The 26824-nt window shown below is 45.1% G+C and overlaps 1 protein-coding gene across 2 annotated transcripts in view; it reads left to right on the forward strand.

The window, feature by feature from the left end:
• The window catches only part of GPC1 (glypican 1), a 198657-nt gene that overhangs the window by 123026 nt on the left and 48807 nt on the right, over positions 1-26824 (forward strand). The window contains exon 1 of one of the 2 annotated variants that reach the window (XM_058843987.1): positions 16169-16202. The exons of the other annotated variant lie outside the window; for it this stretch is intronic. Coding sequence (XP_058699970.1) covers positions 16184-16202 — 19 coding nt within the window. The 5' untranslated portion in view covers positions 16169-16183. Of the gene's footprint in view, positions 1-16168; positions 16203-26824 lie in introns of those variants that run through there. 2 annotated transcript variants of the gene reach the window in all.

Here is a 26824-nt window from a genome sequence, read left to right on the forward strand (position 1 = left end):
CAGCAGAGATCACCCCCACTGCCCTCACCCAGCCCCCACTGACCCCAGTGGGGTACCCCAGGCCATTTTATTGTGCACAGGTGCTTCTAAAGGATTTTGGTGTATGCCAGGAACATCTATTCCCTGGGCTGCACACACACTCCACTGCAGGATTTGCTCCCCTGTCCCCCCCTGTCCCAGCTCTGGCACTGCAGCATTTCTTGGGATTGCTGCCTTTGTGCTGATGGTTCCAAGCCCTACACTTGCTGTGGGAATTGGGAACACACAGTAAAAGTGGCTGTGCTGGCAAGGCCTGGGCATCCACTGGGCAGCTGCAGAAAGCTCAGCTGGAAAGGCTGTCCCCAGGAAAGCTGCTCCCTGCATGGCTTTGTGTCTTTGTGACATGGTTTGCTTGGAAATGCACTAGACTGATTAAGTTCCTGTTCCTGGCAGCAGTTTCTGATGTTAGTGGGACAACTTCAGCCCCAGGAGAGCAGAACCAAGCCTGGGAACAGGACATGGGATGGGAGGAGTGGGTGAGGGTGGTTTCTATACTGAGGCCGATGCCTTGATTGAAGTGTGCATTGTTCCCACAGGAAAGGGAGTCAGGTCTGGGAACTATAGGAGTTGGTGAAAAACAACTACTGTTCCTCCATTCTTACTCAGTGTCCCACACTGAGTAAGAGCCTTTTACAGGTTTAAAAATATGGGGGCAAACATCAGTGCACTGGAAGCTTTCAGTGAAAACTGGAATGTTTTGACAAGAGCATGGTTTATTTGTTCCCCTCTTCAGCACAGCTGCCTAACTGTGATTGTGCCAATGCCAAATCTGGCCTCTAAAGTGTTGTCTCCAGCTGAAATGGCTGAGACTGACCCAAAAAAGGGAGCAGAACTTCTCATCTCTGCAGACTTGGGTGCAGCAGGAGGTGTGCAGGAGCCTCTGGCCATGGTGGATGGAACAGGGTGTGAGTTCCAGGGCTGGGCAGCAGCCGGGGCAGCTTTTGGGTGGAAGGGCCACCCATGGAAGGGCAGTGGTGCTGGTGTTGCCTTTGATGTTCAAGGAACTCCTGGGGAACCTCACTACAGAGCAGTCTGGCCACAGTTTGGGGATGCACGTGGGTATTTTTAGAGCTTATATTGCAACATGTGCAAATTTATTAGAGCTTGTTAATTAAAATTACTGTGGTGAGTGCTCGTTACTATATCTGACCAGAAAGCTTGCACAGACAGTTAAAAGAAAAACCACCAAACCCCATGTTAGAATAAATGCAGGTTAGTAACTAAAATGGGGTATCTAAAAATAGTCACGCTGCAAATGAATTTAGGCCTTTATGTGGTGCAGTTGCTGCTTTTTCCTGTCATTTTATGAGTTTCTTTAAAGATTTTCTGGTTTCTTCTTTATTGTATATATTTTTTTTATTCATATGTCCAGAATCCATTTTTATTTCCGTGCTATTGATCTAGATGTACAGCACACAGCATTGATTTCTGCTTGTATGTAATACATACACATTACCAATGGCATCCAGCTCTGGGAATAGTGAAACCTGGCTGACTATGGTCTGCAGAAGGATAGGAGTGATTTTTTAGGATCAAATCTAGGTGTAGCAAAGACTGCAGAGTGTAGAGTGAGATTTAGCTCAGCAATGTGCAATATTTTGAGAGTATCACAGCCAATTTCTAAGTAGATCTACATGAAAAACAAAAGAGGGTGGTAAATTTAAACTGTGAAGAGAATGTAAATGGAAAAGAGGATGGGGACAAAGAAATGGCACTGCAGAAGAAGCTTAGAGAACTAAAGAGGATGTGAAGAGGCCGAAGGATCCTCCCATCCATCAAGTGTTTCTGTGCTCTTGGTTCTTTTCTGCAGCAGGGCATGAGGAGCTTTTAAGATGAGATCCAGACCTCATTGCTCCAGCACAAGTGATGACCAGACTAAGAGGCAAGGGAAAGATTTTCTTTTTTGTATGCTTGGACTTGGACTCATCCTTCCTGAGGTGGGGATTTCAGCTATAGCTTGTAGAGCAGGCTGGTTTTACCCTCACAAACCTCACAAGTGCAGCTCAATCCTCTTTACCTTCTGTTACTGATTATTGGCACCACTTTTTTTCTGTCGAAAGAGCTGTTTGGAGACAATTCCCTGTGTTGGTTTGACAGGCTGCACATAAGTTACCATCTTCCTATATTTCTCTACAAGTCAAACCTCAGGTCAGGCAGGGCATTGGCATCAGGCTGGCAGAGCTGCAGCTGCTCATTTACCTTCTTCAGAATTTGTACAACATTCACAGTTTTCTTCATCTGAAATTTGTCCAGTGTTTTATGGGTTACTAAAAGTAACTATAAAAGTTACAGCAGTTTTAGCACTTGCAGATACTGAGTAGCTGAAGGTTTTGGATTTTTTAAATGTGCTATTTCAGTTGTTACTGCTTTACTGCTGGAATGAGAAATTTGGTCATCACCCTGTGATAACACTGCATTCATCTGAATTTTTTCTAAATTTTGAGGAAATGTATCTATTCTCCCCCTTGTGTTATCTTTGGCAAGTCTGCTAGTTCTGCAGAGAAATGGCTCCATGTAATTGTAAAAGCTCTTTGCAGTATCCTTAATTTTTTTCTCAATATCCTTCTCCTTGTCCATTTTGCTTCTGGCTCCAGAGCCCCCTCCTTGCTTTATTCTGCACTGGAGCATGGGTCTGTCTGGGCTGTGCAGTATTCTTCAGAGGCTCTGCAGAAAGACCATGTTGGCACAGCTGTTCAGTTCAGGTTATGTTCTCCTCCTTCTACAGGAAGTCCGTGGTAATTAGTATTTTTAGTAAGCAGCCACACAGAAGAGACAAGAAAGGAAATTTCTCGCTATCAGCTCCAAGGAGGAGCAGAGAAGATGGTTTTTCCAAGGTCTTCCCTACCCTGAGGTCCATTTTCACCCTAACTTTGAGGTCTTTTTTGTCAGAGGTTTTTGGTTCTGGAGCACAGAGATGTGATGCTGACAGGCTCAGCACTGGCTGTGTGTGACCCTCCTTGGAAACCTCCAAAAAACAACATCCCTGAGTGGTCCCTCCCCCCTGGCAGCAAGGAGAGGCTGCTGAGCCCTGCAGAAAGCCCCTGCTGCTTCAGCAGGAAGAAGGGAGGTGCCCCTTTGCTTTTAAGGCATGCATGAAATATTAAACAAGGTTTTACTGTTCTCGTGGAGTAAGAAGTTAAGACAAGCCCTAACCAAAGCCTCCAGGACTGCATGACCACAGAACTTGGGAGAGGTATGGCTATAAATACCAGCTCTGTGGTGGAGCTCAGCCCTGCTTCATGGGAGGAGCTGGGTGGGGAGATGCTGCAAGCACAGATGGCCCTGTGGTCCTTGGCAAGCCTTTGTCTTGAAGGAGTGGGACCTTTGGAATGAAAATATGAGAAGTGACTGAAAAGATATGAAGTATAGGCTTGTCTTGCAGCTATGGAGTGCTTAAAACTCCTTTTTTCTTACAGTACCCAGACACATGCCTGACATTTCACAACATGGAGGTGATGCTGTGCTGCCTCACCTGGAAGAACATGCTGCAGCAGTACAGGAAAACAGGCTGCATGCAAGAGAGACAATGAGTGCCTGTCAGATAACCTGGTAGCTCACTGGAGCTCCACATAGCCATGTACCCAGTAGGGAGTAGGTTTTTGAAGAAATAAAATGAATTGCAGAGCAATGGGAGAGGGAGGAGAAGAGGCTGGAGGAAGAGAGCAGTGAGGGGAGAAAGCAAGAGACAACTGCGAGAGGAACAAACATTGCTTTGAGGATTTGTGCTTTATGCCTTTTGTGGGGTTTTCTACATTGCCTTCAGGCAGTTCAGGATGTGCAAGAGAAATCAGGAGATCAGAAGTGGTTGGATAGAAGTCTGCCCAGCCTCCTTCATCACTAAGCACACTCTCCTTGCTGGAGATGAAAAACTAACATTGGGTGCACAACCTGCTGTTTACAAGTCTGGTGGATCTGTTAACACAGGGCTCTTCTTGCAGCCATGGAAAAGGCTTTTTTCATGGCTTCTTTTTGAGGTTTCTTGTTATTTGCACAGAAAGGAGAAACATGCAATCTGAGTTGGGCTGAGTGAATGACCTGGGGGCACAGGCCTGCAGGGGCTGGGTCTCTGGGGTGGCAGATGGCTCTTACAGCAGCACAGGGTTTCTGAGAGCAGTGCAGACCAGCCCTGAAGCAGGATGGAGCTGTGGGTGCTGCAGGCAGCCCTGTGCCTGTGTGGAAAGGCTGGGACAGCCAGGGGCACCCTGTCCATGCCATGAGCCATTGTGGAGTGCAGCTCTGGGTGCCACAGCAGGGTATTTCCAGGATCACTGGATAACTGTGTGCACCGTCCTGGCCTCATCTTGGGGCTGTGTTGTGTCTTGAAGCAAACAGAGATGCTGTTGTGATGCACTGGGTAAGCTTTAGAAGTTGAAATAGTTTCTTACTGCAGTATTTCAGAGCATGGCCTCGATCCCTGTGTGGTGTTGTGTTTGGAGGAGCTTGCTGTGTCCCAGGCACAGGTGTCCTGGGCAAGGTGGGCAGGACTTCTAGAGACAAGTATGATAAACATAGCATAAAATTAAGAGCTACTTACCAAAAGCAATTGAGAAAGAAAATGTAGGCAGTGTTCCCTTAAACTGTGTCAGCATTGGTTCAGTACTCCATGGGCTGGGAAGCATTTGCTGTCATTGAGTATTACTGTTCCATAGCAGCCTTTCATTGTCAGATGGATTTTCAATCTTTATTCACTACTATGATCGTGTTTCCTGTTCATGCCCTTCATCACACTGTCTCCTGAAGAAGAAATCCCAATATTACATGTATTTTCAGAGTTGAAAAAAATTACTAGTAGCTGGAAATCCAATGCTGATTTCAATTCCTATTCCAATGAGACATCAGACAAGTAGGTCTGAGGAAGTTTGGCTGACACATGTGACAAGCCTGGTGCAGCCTGGTGCACACCACCTGCAGCCCCTCTGCATTCCCAGGGCACCTGGCAGGTGCAGCACAGGCCTGGTGTTTGTTCCCTTCAGCTGCCCACTTGGCACCCACAAGTAAACAAGCACCTTGAAACCTGTAAACACTGCATTTGGTGGTCACTTTAAACAGGCACGAATTTATGGAATATTGCTGTGAACACAGGGAAAAACCCGCATCAGTTTTCTGTAAACATATTTATCTTTTCATCTGCAAATTAAACATTACAAATTTGATTGCAAATTAAACACTTGGGCCAAGACCCAGAGTTGTTATTTGGAAGTGGTGGCAGGAGCTGAGGGATGTTTCCATCCTTGCTGGCTGGGCTGGGCTGGGCTGGGATGAGCTGGGCTGGGCTGGGCTGAGCTGGGCTGAACTGGGCTGAGCTGGGCTGGGCTGAGCTGGGCTGGGCTGGGCTGAGCTGGGCTGGGCTGGGCTGGGCTGGGCTGGGCTGAGCTGGGCTGGGCTGGGATGAGCTGGGCTGGGATGAGCTGGGCTGGGCTGGGATGAACTGGGCTGGGCTGGGCTGGGCTGGGCTGGGCTGAGCTGGGCTGGGCTGAACTGGGCTGGACTGAACTGAACTGGGCTGGGCTGAACTGGGCTGGGCTGGGCTGAACTGGGCTGCCTGCTGGGGCTGCAAAACTCCACTGCTGTGTCTCAGGAGCTGGGAGCATCCTCAGGAACACACTCTGACCCAAACCCAAAACAGAATGGATGCTATGAGGGATTGAACTCACAGGCTGTCCAGACTGAAGTATCTCAGGTTCAGTCCCTTCTTGGAAAATGACACTTTTATGCAAAATGGTTTTCTTAAAAACAGCCGTACAAGTTTCCATAGAAAATGTTTGTCATATTTAACTATTTCAAAGTAATTTTCCAATTAAAGTAACCCATTCTTGCTATTTAATAGAAGGTAGTGGTCACACCGGCTGTAGGCAACATATGCAGAGATTGTCTTTAACAGCAATATTTTGTTGTGTTCTCTTAGTTATGAACTAAATAATTTTTCTTTGTTATTATAATGATTAACAATACAACAAATTTCAATTATGACAGCAAATCATTACAGTATATTGTGATAAAATCAAGCTAAAATGTGATGTAAATAAGAATCCATAATTTACCAGAATTGCACGGCTAATACATTATTGGATTTTTCCCTTAGTCCCATGGCAAAAAGATGGAGATTTTATTAAATGTCTTTTTTGCTTTTAAAAACTTAAAGTTCACGCTACTTTCATTTTTCACTAATAAATTCAAGATGTCCATATTAGTTTAACCTGAAATGAATTTGGTTTATTGCTGAAACTGAAATTCCCTTGTGAACGTCTCAGTGGATTAGATATATGTTGGTTATATTCTTCTATGATTAAGTTTTTATTGATTTTTTTTAAAGTCAGTCAGTTTATGTATGTTACTCCTCATTGCCCACCAGAATTCTGCCATACTGCCCTTGATGTGTCAAAAAGGATGGTATGCATTTCATTTACTGGGTTTCTCCAGAAGTTATTAATGGCTGTTTAATACCCTTGAAGGTATGCTAATTTGGGTTCTAAAATAGGTGGTGTTTTGTACAGCAGGATTCAGTGCTGCTAATCTGCAGCACAGACATTGTGGCCTGTTCTTTCCTTGTCTGCTTTATAAAGCACAGCCCAGACCAGGTGTTTTGGTTTGTGTTTCTTTGCTGCAGGCTGGGTGCTGGTGCTGTCTGTGCTCATCCTCCAGTCAGGTTTGGGCCATGCTAGGAAGGGATTTGAAACACTGGCCAGCCTCCAGCTCAGCAGGAAGAATTCCCATTTTTGTAGGTAACTAATGAAGTAAGCAATGGTCAATCTTTTGGAAGGGGTGTTACTGTTACAAACGTGTTTCATTGATTAGGTGCTGAAATCCAGACCCACAGAAGCTGGACCAAGTTTAGGAGATTTGAAGGAGCAACCCATCACAGTATTGTGTACTTAAACACAAGAAATACCAGACAGAGTCAGATTTTTCTCTGTGTTTGATTTAGATAATCCCTATTTGTCTCCACAGGCTGAAATGATTTTCTTCCCAAGCATGTGAAATAGCTAAATTATTTTTATCCATTGTGTCATGACTCAGTAGCAAGAACTTTCTGATGGCTTTTTTTCATCCCCACCCAGCAAAACTCCCTGCTTTGCTCCAGCACAGAGCCAGGCAAAAAGGCTTTAATCATCACAGGGTCACAACTTGCATTTTGCAAAAGTCAAACAGCTGCCCTTGCTGCCTGTGTCACACAGTGTGAGCCCACGCCCTCTGAGCATGAGGCATTTTTTGGGTTGGGTGGTGGTTTTGGGGGGTAGTGGTTTGTTTGGAGTTTTTTTGGGTGATGTCAGAAAAACTCAGTCACTTGAGCAGATCAGTGATCCTAATCATCTTCATCACATTAAATGATTCAGAGGGAGGGAGACTGTGTCCAAAAGTACAGCAAAATCCATTTGGCTGGGAAGAAGGAATATTAGAAATGCAGATATTGTTTTCCTATGGTTTGAAGGTCATTTTCACACTGCATGGAGATTTTCAAATGCATCCATGTATAACACGCCGCCTGTTAGCATTTTGCTGTCATAACTTTATATTGATTGTCCTCTGCAAAGATTTTTAATAACAGCAGTAACGTAAATTCATTGAATGTGAATAGAGGCTAATTAAGAACAAATGTGCTGGTCCTGTTAGGAAGTTATTTATCACTAATTATGTACCCTTCATCTGTGACTTGCTATAAATACTCTGGTCCAGGCTGATGCTCTGAAAAGGCCAGTCCTACCTGTAGGTGTGTGGGCTGCCTGTCCTGCAGGGCAGGAGGAGGAGGAGGAGGAGGAGGAGGAGGAGGAGGAGGAGGAGGAGGAGGAGGAGGAGGAGGAAGAAGAAGAAGAAGAAGAAGAAGAAGAGGGCTGTGGCTGGGGCAGCCCAGCCCAAGGGTGGGAATGGGAGCGTTTGGCAGAGGAATCCAGCTCTGCTGGGAGAACTGAGGGAAAGCTCCAATTTGAACCAGAAACCCTTCTGTAAACTTTCTCGTACTTTGGCACTGTAAACACCCTGGGAAACATGCACAGATGTGCCTCAGCCCACCACGAACACCACCAGGTGACTCCCAGAGTGGCTGAGTTTTGAAATCATGACACTTCATCTGTTTTCTCTCCTTTACACAGCTGAGAAAGGGGTTGATTTGCAACAGGCTGATGCAGAAGAGAATTTTCAATGTGCCCATTTGAGCATTTGCAGTGGTGTTAGCATTTCCCTGTGCATCAAGAGATCCTCAGCTTGACAAGCCCTGCTGAGGAGCCCTGGCACCAGGCAGTTCAGGGGCTGAGAGAAGCACCCAACAGGACCAGGAGTGGGCAGGAGCACTCCTGATCCCCTGTGACAAGGGAACAGGACAGTGATGCATATTTGCAAGGCTTGGGACGCTGCTTCCCAGCAGCACCCCACCCTCTGGCAGCTCAGGCTGTGGTATCACATAGAATCCTGAAATACAGACTAAATCCAAGCAGTGGCTCTTACCTCTCATCCCCTTTCCCTTGGAAAGATGCCTGTGCCAATCTGGCTTGCCCTGACAGAAGTGCAGTTACTTAATGGTGCTGCTTCTCCACCTTTCACTGAGCTGTGGGAAAGCCCCAAAATGTTCTCAGACCTTCTCATCCAACTCAGGAAACAAACTCGCTCCTGGTGCTGAAGAGACTGGCATTCCTTGGAGCTTATCATACACTGCAACAGTTGTTACTTGCAAACAGTTGGTGATAAAGCTCATAAAATGAAAAAAGCCTGTGGAAGTCATTAGAGTCCTTCAAATAAAAGGTTGGTACTTAAGAAGAATGATTAATTAAATAATTGACTACTGTTTCTTTGCCTGTAACATGCATAACCATCCCATATCACAAATTATTAACTTAAACCAGGTTTTCTAAGGGAATAAAAGCCCTTGTTTAGCTTTTCTTATTAATACTCTACTTCTTGGGAAGTGATGTGTTATTACAACGTGCCTTTTGCAATCAACTTCTGTATATTTCCTCAGAGTAGAGAGATTGTATTTGCTGTATATTCAAGGCATGGTTTATCCTCATCTCTGTCCTACCTGTTCCAGGATTTCCCTTTGCAATGGGGAGTATTGCATTTCATGTTGGGAAAGCACCCCCAGCACCCTCAGCAGCTGAGGGGAGCTGCCTCACCAGATGGATTCTTGAGCCTTCCCACCACAGCTGTATTGACAAGAAACTAAGTTTGGGTTTAACAATGCTGTTCTGTTTTCAAGGGATGATATATAGTCACTGGTGCAATAACAGAGTGATATCATATTGTCCAGTGAAATCCCTTAGCAACTGATTCAATATTTGCAGGAAAATAGTTGGAATGGTGAAAGCCAAAGCTGCTGAATGAGTGACAGTGCCCCACTTTGCAGAGCTCTTCCCTGCAGTCTGTTTTGCACATTGGAGCCTGAGAGCTTCTGGGAAGGGTTTCAGAAGCAATGATTCAATGGTACCTGTAGATAACAAAATGATTATTTTTTATTTTTAACTAACATTTGCTTAGTGCTTGAAGCTTGACTGGCAGCTGCTTCTAGCATTTGAAGCGTCCTGGAGCTCATGTTTCAATTACATAAATTGGGCAGGGCTGATCACTGGAGACTGTTGTACAGTGAAAAGCTCAGGTCTGGAGGAAGTGTTCAATGTCTGCTGCTGACATTTGCCTTAACAAAGAAGCACTGTTCTATCAGAATAGTCCAGAAGACCATAATAATGCTGCTCTGATGTGCAGGCTGCTGTTGTACAGGGTTTCTCTCTCTGTACTCCTCATGGCTCGAGGGGGAGTGTTATTTTTTTTTTCCTTTAGTGAAGGCTATAAGGGGAGGGGACAAATTTCACATGAATCCACTGGGACCTCAGCAACTGGCCATGTTTTAGCAGGTTGTTAAGATTTATTGCACAAAACCTTCTGAAAGCTCTGAAGAGATTTGCCATGCATTTCAGTGTCAGTGGAGCTGTGGGAACAGAAAGGTTAGCATTTAGCTCTAAATGACTCCCATAAAAAATGAACTGTTCTCTCCAAGTAGATGAGGGCTCCTGCACTGGCTGAAGGCATTCTGTGTGTTCATCACCTGTGTGGTAATGAGCAGGCCTGTTAATGTGTGATGAGAGCCCAGCTGGGGTCACACAAACTAAATGAGCAGGAGAGCTGAGCTGGGGAAGAGGAAACCTTGGAGTCAGCAGCTGAGGCAGCTAGAGGGGCACAAGCCTTTTTGAGTATACATTACATTAAATTCAGTTCTTTTTGGAGGTTTTGCCCTCAGAAATGTTCAGGAATGGTGCCAGAATTGTGATACATAAATCCTACTTTTCACCACGAACTGTCTTCCTTGTCTTCCCTGTCATCTGCTTCTATATTAGTGTTGTCAGCACTTCTGCTTTCCTTGCCCTCTATTTTGTTTTCTTTCTGCCCTACTCATCTTTATCTCTTCTCCTCTCCTAAGCTTTCTAAATGCTTGTCACTCTGTTTTCCCCCCCATCCTTTCAACCCAAACCCATGATATAATTCTGCTTTACCTGATTTCTCTGAGGTGATGTCTGGCGGAGGCAGCTGTCAGTAATCCCCTTCTATCTGTGTTCAAACTCTTGGATACAGCAACCAGGCTGGAGTTTTGTATTCCTGAGTTTATTTTCTGTCCAGTCACTTGGACTTTGAGCTCTTTCCTTATCTATTGCTTCTGAAAATGCATATTACCCGTTTTTATGGGCTTACTTGCAGTGTCACCATCTCAAATCCAGGAGGAAAAGTAATAAATTAAAAAAAGGTCAAACGTGAGTATTTAACTATAAAACTGAGAGTAGAAAAAAATACATAAAACTTTAAAATTGACTGTTTTCTAAGTGCTTTATTCCTGTGCTTATCTCTTTCAGTTATGAGAGACTGTAATTTGGTTCAGATGTGCCTGTTCTGATACTGGAATTTGATGGGGTTTTTTAATAGCATCACCATATAGAGGCTTGAACTTTGACAGGAAGGAAGGTTTTGATCTTATCATCAGGCTGGTGTAGTAAGGGAGATTAGTTCCTATCCAACCCACATCTTGCTAGACTGTAGAAGTGTTTGGGCACATTCAGCATTCAGGCTTTTTAATCAATTTTCCTTGATTGCAAGCCTCTTCAAAATTCATGCAATAGTCATCTAGAGGAATTTGGTTTACTTTTAATGCACATGAAAGGGAAAGCCAACCAACAGATAATATTTTTATAAGATTTATTTTTATTGTGTTTGTATTTCCTTCTGATTTTATATTATGTTATTGAACCTTTGCTGTTTTTCAGCATGTTTTCTGACATGTTTTCTACCAATTTTTTAGCTGGCTTAGGTTGGCCAAAGGTACTGGACATCAGCAAATCTGGGCTGAATATTGGCCCTCTGATCTAAGCAGTTCCATACAGCTACAGAAATTCCTGTTCCACACATATGGGGAGAAGGCATATTTTTAGCCCTGTCCAGCTGAATACCAGCTGCTTTGATTTTGCTCCAACTTCCCAAGAGCAGAGAGGGTTGAATGATGAAGCAGAAATAAAGCAAGGCAGGAAGGCTTGGTCAACCAGAAGCACCTCAGGCATTCTGTTTGTCCCTGCCATGGCCTCTGAAGAGCCCGTGCTGTTGCAAGGATGTTCAGAGAGGGGAATTAACCTGTGCTGCCCTTGGCAAAAGCTGTGCCTGTGCCTTCTGTCTTCGTGCTGCTGCCCAGAGCAGACAGTCATGTTACTTGTGCTGCTGGGATAGCACAGAGAGCTGGGGAGATGGAGTGGAAGAAGCCCTCTGAGGTCTCCCTCCACAGAGATACCATTTCTCAGTGGGGAGAGAGGGTCAGTGTCTCTTTGTGCACACTCCCATGGGCCCATCCTCAAAGGCTGGTCTCACAGAGGATCTGGGGAAAGCTTGGACCATTCCCAAAGTGGCCACTGATGTTGGCATGGTCTTCAGCCAGGTGGGCTTTGCCAGGCATTTGGATGAGCCCAAAACAGGCTCGTGCATGCTTACCTCCACTAGCTGAGATCCTCACTCTCTCTTCTCTTAAATTATTATGGGCATGTTAGGAACAATTGGATTATAAGCTTCTGGTTTGGGAAACATGCTTCACACTTAACTGTAGCTCCAGAATCCCAAGTTCATCAAGACATGTGTCCCTGTACCCTTTTCTATTTGTAGCTCTACTGTCATTTGCACTTTCAAGACTTGAGTTTGCAAACCACCCCCAGTACTAACAACTGCTTTTGCCAAGCCTCCTATGCTCTGGGAAGCCTCCCATTTCCTCTCAGCTTTTGGTGAGTCCTTGGCATCTCCTCAACCCCAGGGCTACTCATCAGCTCACAGCATAGCCAATGGCAAGCTCCTCATTTCTCCTTCTGGCACCAGATCCTTTCCAAACCCTTGTCATTGAAGTCACGTTGCACTCTGTGCAGCGAGCAGGGGCTTTTCAGGTTGCCACAGCATTAATAATGTGCCCAAAGCTGAGCAGATGGAGCAGGGATGTTTGCACAAATAAAAGCAGCATGTCCAGAAAACAGCAATTTGCAAGAGCTTGCAGTGTGTTCTGGTGAGTCTCACTTTGGTGGAAGGAGAATTACATTGAAGAGGCAGTTCTCAAACTGGAAAGGAGAAGGGTATTCCTGCAGTAGCCCAGGTGGGTTCCCCATTCACACTGCACCCTGTTTGAGGCTGCATGGTTGAGGTGGCACCACCTGATGACTGTATGTGATTCCTCTGCACTTGATTGTTGAGGGAGGCAGTGGGAGGCTTGGGAGAGAAGGATCTGTCTAAAACCAAGCACACTGTATGAAGACAGAGAGCTGAGCATCAGAGATGAGAAGGGTAGTCCCAAATGCTACAGAGATCACTGAATATGCTCACTGAGCAGCGTCTGCACAGGTAAAATACTGAGAGAGTTCTGAGAAGTCCGAGTGTGTCCCTAACCTTGTTTTCATTAAAAGCTGATTCTGTGGGGATAAGAGCACAGATGTGTCAGAGAGACAGGGAAATGCTGCCCAGCATGCAGCCTGCATCTGGGAGGGCCAGTCCACCATGGCAAGAGCTTACAGGAGTTTTACTTAGTTGTTCTCCCTCTGCAGAGGAGTGCAATGGTTTAACAGCTTAAGCCTCTGCTTCAAGTTGTAGTTTTAAAATGTTTGATTTTTAAACATCACATCTCTACAATAACTTCCAGCTTAAAACCAGTTTTCGTGCTCGAGGATCGTGTGAAGCTGAAAAGAGGAGCAGAGGAAAGCTCTTATTGCACAGAACATGTGGTTGGTTGGTTTGCCCTGGCCACATGCTCTGCAGTGACTAAATCTGTGCTGCACTGGGAGCCAGGAGCACCCCTGAGCTGTGTCAGTGGCACAGGGCTCTCTCACAGCTCCCCAGGACAGGGCTGGGGACAGGGAGGTACCTGGCAGCAGGACACAGGAGCCACATGAGAAGGTGCCATGGGGGCAGCGTGGGAGCCTGCACACCTCCTGGGCTCCGTGTATTTTGCCAAGTGTTCCTTCTTCACTTCCATGCCTAAGAGGGCTTTTCTTGGCACTTCTGTCCATCCCTCTCTAAAGATACTGGGTCATTTGGGGGGAAATCCCAGTTTGAAGACCAGCCACAATGAAGGCAACTATTCTTGGCTGTTTGAGAAATAACATCATTTTTGGTTTGAAGCACTGTTCCCTGGAGCTTCTTTTTGAAAATAAAAATAATATCTTTTTACTAAAGCTAACAGTGCACATTTCCAGTAGAAATACAGGGCTGGTGTGTTTGTTCATTTTCTTAGAGAGTAGAGCTGTGTATTTAAAAGCTTGAATAACCTACCCAGAGGAGTCCTGACTTCAGTGAGGTGACTCCAGGTTTTAAGCAGAGGGCATTGCAGCCTCCTGAAACAAGAAGGGGTCTTGTCAACCCTGTGGCTGAGGACCTGGTTATTTTTGCTGACTGACTGTTCCTTTCCATTTTGAGGGGATGTTTTCAGATATTACCACTCAGCACAAATTACTACAGTTAGTAGGAGGTGGCACAGAATGGGGCAGGCCTTCCCTCTGGCTGAAAAAGCAGGGTGGGGTGCAGTGGCTGCTGGGCACAAAGCCAGGCTGGGCTCCAGGTGCTTTGCCCTGGACAGGCACAGCCAGGTGGGTCCCCACCACACATGGGGTGTGTGTGGCTAAAATGGAGAGAACAGCTGGTAGGAAAGGTGGTTTTTAGGGGCCACAGAAGTGCTCACAGAGCAAATGAACTCTGTTTCAGTTGGGAGGGGAAGGGAGGAAAAACCGCACAGACATTCCTTTTCCTACAGGGCTGCCAGTCACCAGCTCTTTCTTTCTTCAGGGGGAAATGCTGCACCTTTGGATTTCAATGATTAAATTACTACTTAGTGAGCTCCTATGGGACTCAGCTTGGTAACATTTCCTAGCATAAAAATTGGCTCATCAAGAGATTTTTATTTTCGCCCCATTGGAATTTTTTCCTTTGGCATGTCGTGTCCAGCTGCTTCTCCAGATGGAGGCAAGGCAGCAGTTGCCAAACCCCTGTGGGACGAGGAGGGGGATGGAGGGACATGCAGGAGGCACCACAGCGCAGCTGTTGGGCTGCAGACACGCGAGCTTGGGCTCCCCTGTGCTGCTGGGCTGCCCTTGCTGCCACTGGATGCTCGGACACCCCTCTGGATGGCCAGGCTGGTCACACAGCATGCCTGTTTGCCCAACCCCAGCTGGCAGGCTGGTATTTTTGGAGGCAAAGGTATTTTTGCTGGCTCCCCTGGGTTATTCTGTATTCCTACTGCTTTCAGAAAAAAGAAAAAAATAGGAAGAAAAAAAAAAAAAAAGGAAACTAAAGTTCTAGAGAACTTCCCCAGATGCTGCTCATGTTTTCCATAGTATGATTTCTGATGTGGGGAAGTCAATAGGATTCAGTCTGTCTAGGCAGTAGATGAGTATTTTATCTAGAACTTTATTTTGTCTTGTTTTCTGTTGTTTTAGCTTTCCATCAGGGACCCAGCATGGCACACAGAGTCCAGCAGGCCTCCCTTGCTCATCCAAAGCCATGTGGTCATGGCCAGTTTGCCAAGCTAGTACTGTTCCCCTTCAAACTGATCCCATTTCATCCTTACAGTTCCCAAAGGGCCAATTTCAAGGTGAAACTTGCTCAGATTTTGCTATCAGTTTTTACCCGTCTGATCTTCCCTGCTAAAGGCTTGCATTTCAAAGGCTGATAATAACCTTTCTAGCAGAGAACTCTGATACATTTCTATCATGCTCTGTGTACCCAAGCTGGCTAACACGCTGTTATCATTCCCAGCACCTTCTGGGAACAGGACCTCCTTTCCTCGGAGGCTCTCAGACGCACGAGAGATTCCACTCAAAATTCTGCCTTTGAATCTGGGTACGTGAAGTTTGTACTGAAATCCAAGGCACAGAGAAAGGGATGAGGGCAAGACAAAGCTTGCAGTGATCAGCCAATCTTCAAAGTCAGCAGGCTTTCCTCTTGCATTCCTGATTGGGAGGCTGGAGCACACGGAGCTGCTGAGCTCCGGTTTTATCTGGGAGCTGCTTGGGGAAGAGCTCCGGCATTAGGACCAGTCCTGCAACCTTCCACGCATGAAGTAGTTTTTATTCATTTGTGTCTCCTCACCATGTTCTGTAGACTGACCATGGCTTCAGCTGGAGACATGCTTTAATTACAGAGGGGCACCTGGAGCCTTTAGGACTGTGATGGAATTACTCTCCATTTCCAGCTCTCTTTCCCTGGCATTGTTTTCCCTTTGATTTTGATTTCATGTTCTGCACCACATCAAATTTTGCTTATCCAGACTTTATGGGTACCTTTCCCTTTTGATTTAGCTTGATTGCATAACAAACATGTCTGTGGTTTCTGCCTGCAGTGCTTTCCTATGAGTTCAAGCCCAGCCTAGCCTGGATTTCCCCTCTCTGGCACTGCAAGGAGGAGGTTCAGGACACATGAAACCCATCTTCCCTCTGTCCCAGGCTGCCACATTTTTACTGTGTCTCATCTTCATTGACGTAGTAGTAGATTCTTTGCAGGTCACTGTGATTCATCTTCCAGTGCTGCACCATCTGAATAAAGTTCTAGAAACCATTCCTGGGGTAAGGCAAGATTCTCACTTGCCTGGAATCAGCCAAGTTCCAGGGAGATCTGCCGAGCTGCACCCAGCTGGGAGACCTGGCTCTGAGGCTGGAATTGCATGAAGAGGGTTCAGTGTGGTGAGTCCATGTGGGTACAGACACAGATGGTACAAGAAGTTCAGAATTTCCTTTAGCCAAAGGCACTTGACAAACAGGACAGCTTTTCTCAGCATGTCTTGTAATATTTATTCATTCTACATATGTGAGATGTTCCAAACTTTCATCTCCAAAATAGCAGGAACAGAATGAGTAGCACTGCCAGCCAAAGGAAAAATAAGTAAATCCCCAAAGAAGTGATTTATAGGATGTAAATCACTTACAATAATGGATGTAATCCCGTCGAACAAGTTCTTCATTGTAATAACTTAACAGGCATCTGTTGATTTTTATATCAGATCATAAACGCGGTCCCTGCAGTTTTATAAAAGCATTTATTTGCAAATGATGTTGAAAACTGTTTCACAAAGTAAGTCTCATCTTCTAAACGGAGGGCAGAGCTCTACATTCTTTTTCAATTTGGAAGCATCGAGAGCTGGTGCAGCTGCCCCCTGTGCCTGCCTGTGATGTGAGCCAGTGGGGCTGTGTGGGCAGCGCTGCTCTCGTGCTGGGACACTGAGCAGGGCACTTGTCACCAGCTTTTTCACCAGCTTGTGCAGCCTCACGTGTGGCACCTCTGTGAGCACAGACCTGCCCGGCGCTCCCAGCACAGGGGACGTCTGCCTAGGGGGGGCAAATAAGTAATTAGAACGCTCAGAGCTACAATTAGAAGTCAGGTATTTATTTTGCAGGCTTTGCTGTGATGTGCTAATCCCTTTCTTAGTACAGAAGAATATTTATTTTCTTCTGTACTTAGTGTTTAGCTTTGAAGTTGTTCAATAACATCTGCTGGTGACCACAGTAGATGTTATAATTCTGGTACATCAATTGCAGCTTAGGCTTCATTTGAGGCTCTGTTAGAGGCCCTGGGTCTCTGTCAGTTCTCTGGTTCAAATCAACTCTTTTCTCTCTGAAGACCCCAGCCCTTAAGGCACTGGATAAAATCTCTTACTTTTGGTACTGCACTAATTAGTTGTTTTAATGAGCATTTAATTACCTGCCTGCCTAAAACACTGTTTACGGTGTCAGAGAAAACTTGCAATAAAAAGAAGGAAAAACAATTTAAACAATATAAGAACCCATGCCCACTTCCCAATCAAGCAAAGCACAGGAAATTCTGAGTTAGGAGCGGGCTGACACGCTTATGGTTGTTGTGTCAGTTTGCCTTGCCACACTTCATCAGGAAACAGAAACAGAGATCTCAGAAGAGCCAGTAGGAACACAAATATAAACAACATAAGGAAAGCAAACTGGATGTGCTTGGATAAATGGGCAACAAGCAGTGATTTTTCTGCCTATTTCTCTAAACCCAAACATTTGAATAAGGTGTTTGTGCAAACCAGGAAGGCGGTGGTGGAATTTAAGTGTCTGAGGGTGTGGAAAGCTGAAGCCACAGCTCAGACTTCCATCTGCCTCTGAGGTGTGTTCTCCATCACCATGTTACATCATCAGTCTCAAGAGCATTAATGATTTGCTTGTTTGCCTTTTTTTAACCTTTTTTCCTTCATCAGTTCCTCTTGCCTATCTCCTCTTTTTGTACTCTCCTGTGTTTGTCTGTTTATGAAATTTAGAAAAGGTGATATTTTGAGTGTATTCACACTCATCATATGTTAATGGACAGTAGATGTGGTCCAAAATCCCACTGAAGTCAGTAGGAGTTTGAATTTCTTTCAAAGGGCCTTCAATGAGACCCTGAGCTGTGAATGTGGTCCGCCTTTCCAGAGCAAATGCTGAGTAGCTAACTCATTTCATTCCACATGTTACACTTTCTGCTATATCTGTTGCATTTTTCCTTTCTTGACATGGATAAAGGACTTTGGCTGTGATTTGGTGAATATTTCCTCCTGCTGTCTGTGTATAAGTCAGTGCAAATACAGTTAGAGTGTGTTCAGCACAGTACACATGTGCTTCACACATGGGCTTTGTTAATTTCTCAGGGCAGGTTGAACATTTTTCTTGAACCTTTTTTCCTGTGCTGCAATTAAAATCAGATTTTGCTGTAAAAAATAACCTTATCTGGAGAGTTCATGTCGTGTTGAGGGAAGCATCTGTAATCTGCTGTTAACTTAAATGGGTTCCTGCATGAATACAGAGTTGGTCTGTAACAAACTGATTCATCTTGACAGACTGACTTGTACAGCAGCTCATCATCCAAGTGGTTCCCACTGTGGCATCGCTTGGGTTTAATTATAAAAAACTGTTTTAAATGGTTCAGAGTGGAAAATGTTGGTGTAAGTAGAAGCTCAAATCTCAGAACATTTCTGCAAAATTCAAGATCTCAGTTGGCACGGGAGGATTTGTGTGCACAGAAGTATTCCTGAGGTTTAGACCTCACTGATCATCTGTTAGACTCCCAGAAAGCTCTTTTAAGTGTTTAGATAGAATTAGTTTTCTCAACTGGGTATAGGGAATGAGTCCCAAAGAGAAGTCTGATGCACAAGCTGAATTATATTAAATACCCTGAAAAGTTAATGATTTTAATGAAAGCAACCAAGTGTTATTCCCTGCTGTGCAGCCCTGTGTGCCCTTGGTGTTCAGTGTGGACAGTGTTCATCTGGCAAGGGAAAAAATTCCAGATTTCCCGCTGACAGAAGAAAAAATACTAAATGTTGCTGTAGGCAACTTGCCATCACACATTATTTCTTATGAAACATGTTTTTGTGGTTTGATTTTTGAGTCATACCAATTTTAAGGCACACAGAGGGTGTGGCAGGGTGGCAGGATGGGTGCTTCGTGTGAGGCTCCCAGCACACTGCCAGGCTCCACACCAGCTTGCTGGGTTCTGTTTTGGGCCTTTCATTTGTCCATGGCTCGTGAATCACTTGCTTTAAGGGGTATTTTATAAATCCCCCACAACAGGTGTCTAAAATTAGATTTAAGTATCAGAGGGGTTTGTTTTGGTTTGGTTTTACTCGAATTGGTTTTTCTCAGTACCTTTAGGCTTAACAAGTCCCTTAATTATGCATCATCACCTGGAGGCTCCTCTGAAGGTTACCACAATGCTTTAGTCATGGCTTTGTATGTCACATATGCGTTATGTATGGAACCAGCCCCAATTTCTGACTCTTAAAGCCCAAATACTTTGGTTACTTATCTCTTTGTATCTTTGTGCATGTACACAGTAAACCAAACAGCACAATCTGTATCAAGTCTGAAAAAGAAACAACATGGGGAGATATAACTCAGTTACTGACATGGCCAAACCTTTCTGTGTGTGTACAAACCTCGCTGAATGTTACCAGTGCTGGGATTGTCATTTCACCACTGCCCTCCTGACAAAGGACTCACCTCAAACTGCACTCGCAGCTTTGTATGTAAGGAATGTTTGGGTACATTCTCAGCCATTCTCCTTTTTTACCCTTCACCAAGCACCTTTTATTCCTGGCTCTCCAGTTTCTGCTTTGCACAGACAGGTGAGGTAGACCTGTCAAAAGCATCAAGTTGTGTTCTTGGGGAGCGGGTCAAGGAGGAGCGGTGGCGGCTGCGGGCGCCGCGGGAGCTGAGCACACATTACACATGCACAGTCACAGCCAGCTATGCTGGAGAGCCCGAGCAACCTGGGTCAGGTTAGGGATACATTACTGAAGATACATAAAACAATAGCTGAAATTAACATTTTTCTATTTAAAGGTCACTTTCAGTTGCTCTTCCTTAACGTCGTGTGCTTGCTGGGTTGTGAAAGGCAGCACGAAAGGGGAGTGCTTGGGAAGCCTTTGTGGTGCCAGGATTTTGGAGTGTCTCCAGTACAGGGTTGAGTGTTGTATACTCAGTGCCTGAAGGGATAAAGATACACAGGAAGTTTACTGTCTGCCTTTAGCTGCTGCCATCTCTGCTTTTGTTTGCTGGGTCTTAAAGTCAGCCCTCAAAAAAGCTGTTTTTGTACAGGTTAGTTCACTGCTTTCCTTCCAAAACTCTTTCTGGAGTAGTGACCTAGTAAGAAAGAGCCAAGTCTATGTGATGTAGGAGCTGATTGTTGCTAATGCCATATCAGTAAGGTGGAAATTTCCATGACTTATCCAATGTTTTGTAGCTGAATGTTAGAATGGAATAAAGAAAGGTACCTTTAAAAAGTAAAGGAATTAATAATTTCCAGCAGTGATGCCCAGTCATCAGAAGTTATTCTCATCAGCCCAAAATTTACATTTCCCTTGACAGAAACACACATAGGTAACAGATGAAAATGGTTGATTTGTTGTTTTGGATACACTAGCAATTAATTGCTAGTTATTTTGTTCAGACCTGCCTGCAGTGAGAGGAGACAAGGATGTTCTGATTTTGATTTACTGTCATTTTTGAGGTTTCAAAAGGGAGTGGCCCTTTATTTTCCATTTTCTATTCAAGGTAGCCACTGATTCTGGAGTGTACAGATCTTGTATAGCCCTTAAACAGAAAATCACTGTCATGCTCTTACAGTCAGGTACTGCCATGGTACTCTCCATCTCCCAGGCTCTGGAACCTTCTGGAAGCAGCATCACTTCTTTATCCTTTGGAGACGATAAGTAGAACTTAGGATCTTGCCTCTGCAGCTCCTAGAGAGCACAGTGCTGGGCACAGCCAGTTAAAATCCAAGTTAATGCAGTGTTCCTGTACCTGTTTTCTGGAGAGAAGGGCAAGAGTGTTCACTTCTCTCCAGGCCTGCAGACAGAACAGCACTGAACACCCAGTCCTCAAGGAGGGTGGCTCAGAGCCAGGCAGGGCGTGCCATCAGCAGCTGCAGACAGAAGAGACTGCTAATGTTTGAGGGGTTTGGTTTGATAGAAGAGGGCACAGATTGGAAGGAGTGGCATCAGCGAGACCAGAATATGCACGTCGGCCTTTTCGAGAAAACACCCCCTGGCAGCTTCCCCGGCTGGAATATGTTTCAGCTATTCACGGTACTTAGAGGTGGCAAATACTCAGTAATAAACAAATGGGAGTTAATTTCTTGGAGGGACTCAGTTTGGGTTGGCAGATCTCTCTGTTGCTTCTGAATGGCTGAATCTCTTTTTTTAGAGTCGGGCAGGAATTTGGGTCGGTTTCAGCTGACGGTTTTCTTTCTGTGGGCAAGCGCTCTGCCCAGGGACGAGCAGAGATTCGGAATTACATGTGTCAGCCCACCACCAACCATCGCTGTGGCCTAGGAGGGCCTGGAAAATATAGGTTTCTTTCATTGGGCTCCAGAGGGACTTGCCAAAAAGCCACGCTTTTCAGACAAAACATGGAGAATTACATCAGTTCGAAGGCATGCCACGCTGAAACCTCCAACACAAACCAGCTGACTTAAGCATGGCAACATATCCAATTGCACCACGATTATAGAGCTGTCATCAGCTGTGGCAGGCACCCTGAATACTTCTGTAATGACCATGGACACCAGTGCTCCCAGGGCTTAGAAAGAACAGGGGTTGTTGGGGAGGGAAGAGAAATGTTGAAGAGATGTAGGGTGAAGAAATGCATTTCTGCATTTCTTGGCACCGTTTGCTGAGGGTTTAGTGGGGTTTTTTTAATTTCTCGGCACCATTTGCCAAAAAAACACAACAAGCACATGGTCTTAAAAAAAAAAATATCCTTTGAAAGAAAATAAATATAATTGAGTAAACAGACATTCTGTTCCTGAGAGACTCTGGACCAACAGGACTGAAGAAATGCCTTGACAGAGGTACAGATAAGCATCTGTGGAAGCTTCAGTTCAGGGTCAGTGGGTGCTATATAAATATGGGATGAAAAGACAGTCCTTGGCCCTAAAGATCCTGGCAGCAAAAGTTCATGAAAGGCATTGAAACATCATTGAAAGACGGACAGAAATCACAGAATCACTGATATTTTTGTAGGATGTTTTAAACAGAGCTCATCCATGCAGGAGAGGAATGACATGAGTACCTGTGCAAAACACACCTTTCCCTGGTTCCTCCTGGATGCCCAAGAGCTTGACACAGGATTGCTTCAGAGTTACAGTTGTGACTCTCACCTCTGGTGTCTGAAATATTCCTCTGTACCCAAAAGAGGAGGAAGAAACTCCATGCTTCCTGCTAAACTCCTGAAAAAGCATTTTGCCACTGGAGCTGCTCCTGTCTGGTTTCAATGAGCTGGGTTGGGAGGTTCTGCTCTCCAAGGCTCCTGCTTGTGTTACACTCACAGTTTGCTAGCAGGCAAGCTGGGTGCTAAAATCAGTTTGATGTAAACTAAGGCGTGTGTTTTAGCACTCAGGAAGATTAACTGCTGGAACATATTTCTGAGAGGAGCAATGGAGTCTATTTGTCATAAACCCTTCTGGAAGATATGTATTCCCAAAATGCCAGTTATGGTGCTTCTTGTGATGCAGCTGATGGAACTTACCTGCCTCTGACATGAAAAAGCCTTGGTCAGCCTGCATGTCCCACAGGCACTCCTGCACTCAGGGTGTCTCCAGCTGTGGAATATCATACCCTGAGGGTGGCTGGGCACTGGAACAGGCTCCCCAGGACAGTGGGCACAGCACCAAACCTGACAGAATTCAAAAAGCATTTGGACAATACTCCTGGGCACATGGTGTGCCTCTTGGGCTGTCCTGTGCAGGGCCAGGAGTTAAACTCAATGATCCTTGTGGGTTCCAACTCAGCACATTTTGTGATTCTGTAAAGTAGGAACACATATGCTGTTGCTAAGATCTTCTCAGAGATGCCATACTTGCTAGAGTGCAGGTTAGTCCATGAGACAGGCTGAGTCTAAGGGATTGGTGTGGCAGGGTAAGCATCATTAACACTCTGAGAGACCTTCCTATAACAGCTTTGCAGGTGGGTATAGTATCTGTAATGGTTTCAGTTCCTGCACAGCCTTGAGTGTTCAAATCCACGCTATCCATGCAGCAGGGGGGACTTGCTGCAAGCCTGATCCAAGAGCTACTTGATCTTTATAGAATATGTCACAGGATCTCCAACTTCTGCCATATCAGCTTTTACATGAAGGAGATACATGGAGGCAAGTCTGTTTATCAGGGAGATGGTGCTTCTCCTTTCCAGCAGCTCCTGGACCCTGTGGGGTTTGACTTACCATGAACTGGTGTTCTTTGAAATTGTTCTGTTGATTTCATCTGTGGAAATGCAATTTATTACTGCCAAGAACTTTGGGAGAAACACAGGCATTGTTCTGAGCAGTGCCCCATGGATTAGGTGAGTTAGGGAATGCAGAAGATGTCTCCTGAGGTTTATTAAGAAAAGAGAGTGGAGCTATTAAAGTGAAGAGCTGTACCAAGGCAATGTAAATTCTTTATCAGCAGGTTGTGGTTAGCTCCTGTACCAGATGGCAGCACTCAGAGGAATGAGTGCATTGAGCAGACCCCATCAAACCCCGAAAGAAGCCATTTGCTCATTTTCCTGCCCTGTGAAGCTTTGGAGTACAGCATGAGTTGGGTGAAACTGTGCCCTGGCTGTCTCTGGTCTTCAGGAGGAGCAGGAGGTGCACAGCTGGAGCTGCTAAGGCAGAGCTGAACCCCACAAGTCAGACTGAGTTGGAGCATCTTCTCTATGGGTCTGTCAGATTTCACTTCTTTGGAAGAGGAGCTGCTTGGTTTTGTTTGTGGAATGTCTCTGCCATTGTTTATCAGATGGGAGAGATCATCTCAGGTGTGATTCAGCTGATTCTGTGTTTCTTGAGTTTTTTGGGGGACCAAAGTTTTCCACAGATGAGGGGTGATTAATAACAAAACTGAGAGTATTCTTGAGTATTTCTGCAGAAGCAGCTTGTTGAATGACACAAACCATGTTTTGCTGGTTCTGTTGCAGAGAGGAAACTCCATTAACAGAAAAAAGGGTTGCTTTATTGGGCTGTGGTGTTGGCTTGTGAGTCCTCCCCAGGAACACTGGCTACAGACTGAGTAGAGGACATGGAGTGTCAAGCACAGAGGCATAAAAGTCATGTATTTTTAACTCAATCAGTTCATGCAAAGTCTGGGACGGAGGAACTGTCTGGGTTTTGTGAAAGAGTAGCCCACATTTGAATTTTAACTCTGGATGAATTCACACTCCTTTACTGAACTGCCTGCTGGCTTTTGGCATCAAGCCCCTGGGATCTCTGTGCATGTTTATTTGATTAATAATTTGAAGTTGACTCTAGCTATTGCTGCGTGGAAGCACCGAAACACAAAGACTAACAATAGAATTATTGTTGAGCTTCTTTAAAGATCATATAGCAAGCCCTCAGAGGCAAAATCTTGTTTCTTAAGATAGAGGTGTGCATATGTAAATTTTCTCTTTTCATGTCTATAAAAAGTTTTCACATGATTCAGGCAAAACTTAGCTCAAGGGTAAAGCATCTTACTCCTTATTGCTGGAGATTGTATGTCAGCTGTACAGTTTCTAACATGTTCACACTGGTCAGATTTGGAGTTTCCAGCTCATTTCTTCAGGGTTAAGTTTCTTGAAGTGTTCTCATCCTCCCCAGTGAGTTCCCCCAGGGCAAGTAATATTTTGCAGTATGTGGGAATTGAAGTGATATGCCTTTATCCAGTGTTTTGTTAGCTCCATTGTTTGTATGCATTGGATTGCCTAGGAAACCATAATATTCTTGTTAAAATAAAGATTTAATCTCTCTGTGGCATTGGGGCTAGTTCAAAAGCCACACTAACACTGGCAGCTCGTCACAGAGCACATTAATTTAGAGCATTTCTCTTTCTGGGAGGCGGCTGAGCTGCGGCACCTCCCTGAGCTGGGCAGCAGCAGCAGCCCCATGGTCACTGTGGTGCAGCAGGGCTGGCTCCAGGGCAGACCAACTCCAGCCTTGTGCAGCTGGAGAGAGCCCTGAGGAGAGCCCTGGGTCAGCATCCCCTGCAGGATGAGCCACAGCCAGTCTGTGCAGCAGCAGCTCCCAAGGACACAGTGCCAGCTGCAGCAGTCACCAGCTCAGAGCTGCCTCCCTCAGCCTCTTCTGCACCCAGAAGAGTTGGAAATGGAATCATCTGCATTTCTCTGTGTTTGGGCTGTGGCCAGCTCATTGAATGCACTTTTATAAGCTCTGTTCTGCTTAGTGTTTCCCCAGTTACATGTGGTATTATGAATTTTAGCAGAAGAGTGGGCTGCCTCCTCCTTTAGCTCGCTGGGAGATCCCTCTGGTGTAGGCTTTCCAGGGGGGAATCTCCTGTGGCCTCCAGCATCTCTTCCACAGAGCTGTCCCGAGTGGCTGGGGCTGCTGTGGCCAGAGCCATCATCCACTGCTCAGGATGCTGAGACTCTGGAGTTGGCTGTTCCTCCTCTCTTGGTCACAGCTTTCGATTTTGGATTGTGTCAGGTCATTTGTACTTACGTAGTTAAGAAATTAAACCAAAGCATTGACCTCTGTTGACATCCAGCAGCTCCTTAAAACAGCTCCATCCTTTCTTCTCTTTCCTGGTTCTTAATTTGCACTTTAAAGAGCAGGCTGCTGCTCGGAAGGCAGTTGCTGATGGAATAAAACCTGTCCCAGTTTGAAGATAATCAACAAAGTTAGTCCATGAAACAATTTCTAAGATATAAACAAGATCAAAGCACTATCAAATGTGGACACCAAAAGAATAGGCTTTGATAATTTAATCTACCAAATTACCAATTTTGGGGCATTTGATTTGTTATTTCTGAAAATTAGAGGCCAGATGCTGCTGCTCTTAGTTTTTAATCTCTTAAAAATAGAAGAGATTACTGCCAGAGGAATGTGCTGCTCAGGCAGAGTGATGCTGGTTAACCCTTTCTGTAAATCATTTTAATTGCTGTTTGCTCTTTCCTTCTGTGACAATGCACCCTGTGCTCAGTGTAGTGGTTCCAGACAGGTGAGCCCATCAGAGCTGCCTGGTGCAGCAGAAAAGACTCCTCGTGGTTTTGGCAACTTCTACCTTTGGTTTATACATTTCTATCTCATATTTTTCTGCTCTTACTCCTGCTCTCAGCCCAAGCAGGTCCATCCTCTATTTTCACAGTCTTTTCATTTCAGGAGACACTGGCTGGACTGGTGCTTCTCTAGTATCCTCTGGAGAAAAGATAATGAGTCTGGCACTGATAAAAGCTGCTCATCTCATGCCACTGGGTGGAGGAGGCTGGATTATGAGATGTGTTTATGTATTTCTGATGGGATTAAAGAGCCTGTGTTTGACCTGGACAGTTCCCATGCTTTGGGCTGTTTGAAAAACCTCCCTGGGGGAAGGGAGGTGTCTTCAAGGGGCAGAGAGTTTTCAATTATGTAAAATAATAGAGAATAAGCTCTTGTGTTATGTTTTACTGTCTATATTTGCACAGCCCAAATTAATTCAGCATGTTTTCAGGCCCCGAGAACCTAGCTGATCCCTGCCAGAAGTCAGGAGCAAATTTGGTAGTCGATACATTCTTTTCTTTCAGCAATGAATACACATTAAATCTCAGGAGAACAACCCCTGGTGGGGGAATTTCATTCTGGAAGGGAGAATTGGTGAAATTCCTAACTATGGGGCAGAGAGTCTGCGAGAAACAAAGAGATGATACATCTGCTGCTGCTCTGCTCTCTTCTCACTCTCCTGAAAGCTGATGTTGAAACACTTTTTCCTCTTCTGCTGACAAGTGCTTATTACGGCCTGATTTTTGGTGAGAGAAAGTTTGGAAGTGAGCTTTTTTGTTTCTCATTATCAGCTCAAGCCTTTCCCCAACCAC

The sequence above is a fragment of the Poecile atricapillus genome, chromosome 8 (assembly GCF_030490865.1).
Source record: "Poecile atricapillus isolate bPoeAtr1 chromosome 8, bPoeAtr1.hap1, whole genome shotgun sequence".
Taxonomy (NCBI): Eukaryota; Metazoa; Chordata; class Aves; order Passeriformes; family Paridae; genus Poecile; species Poecile atricapillus.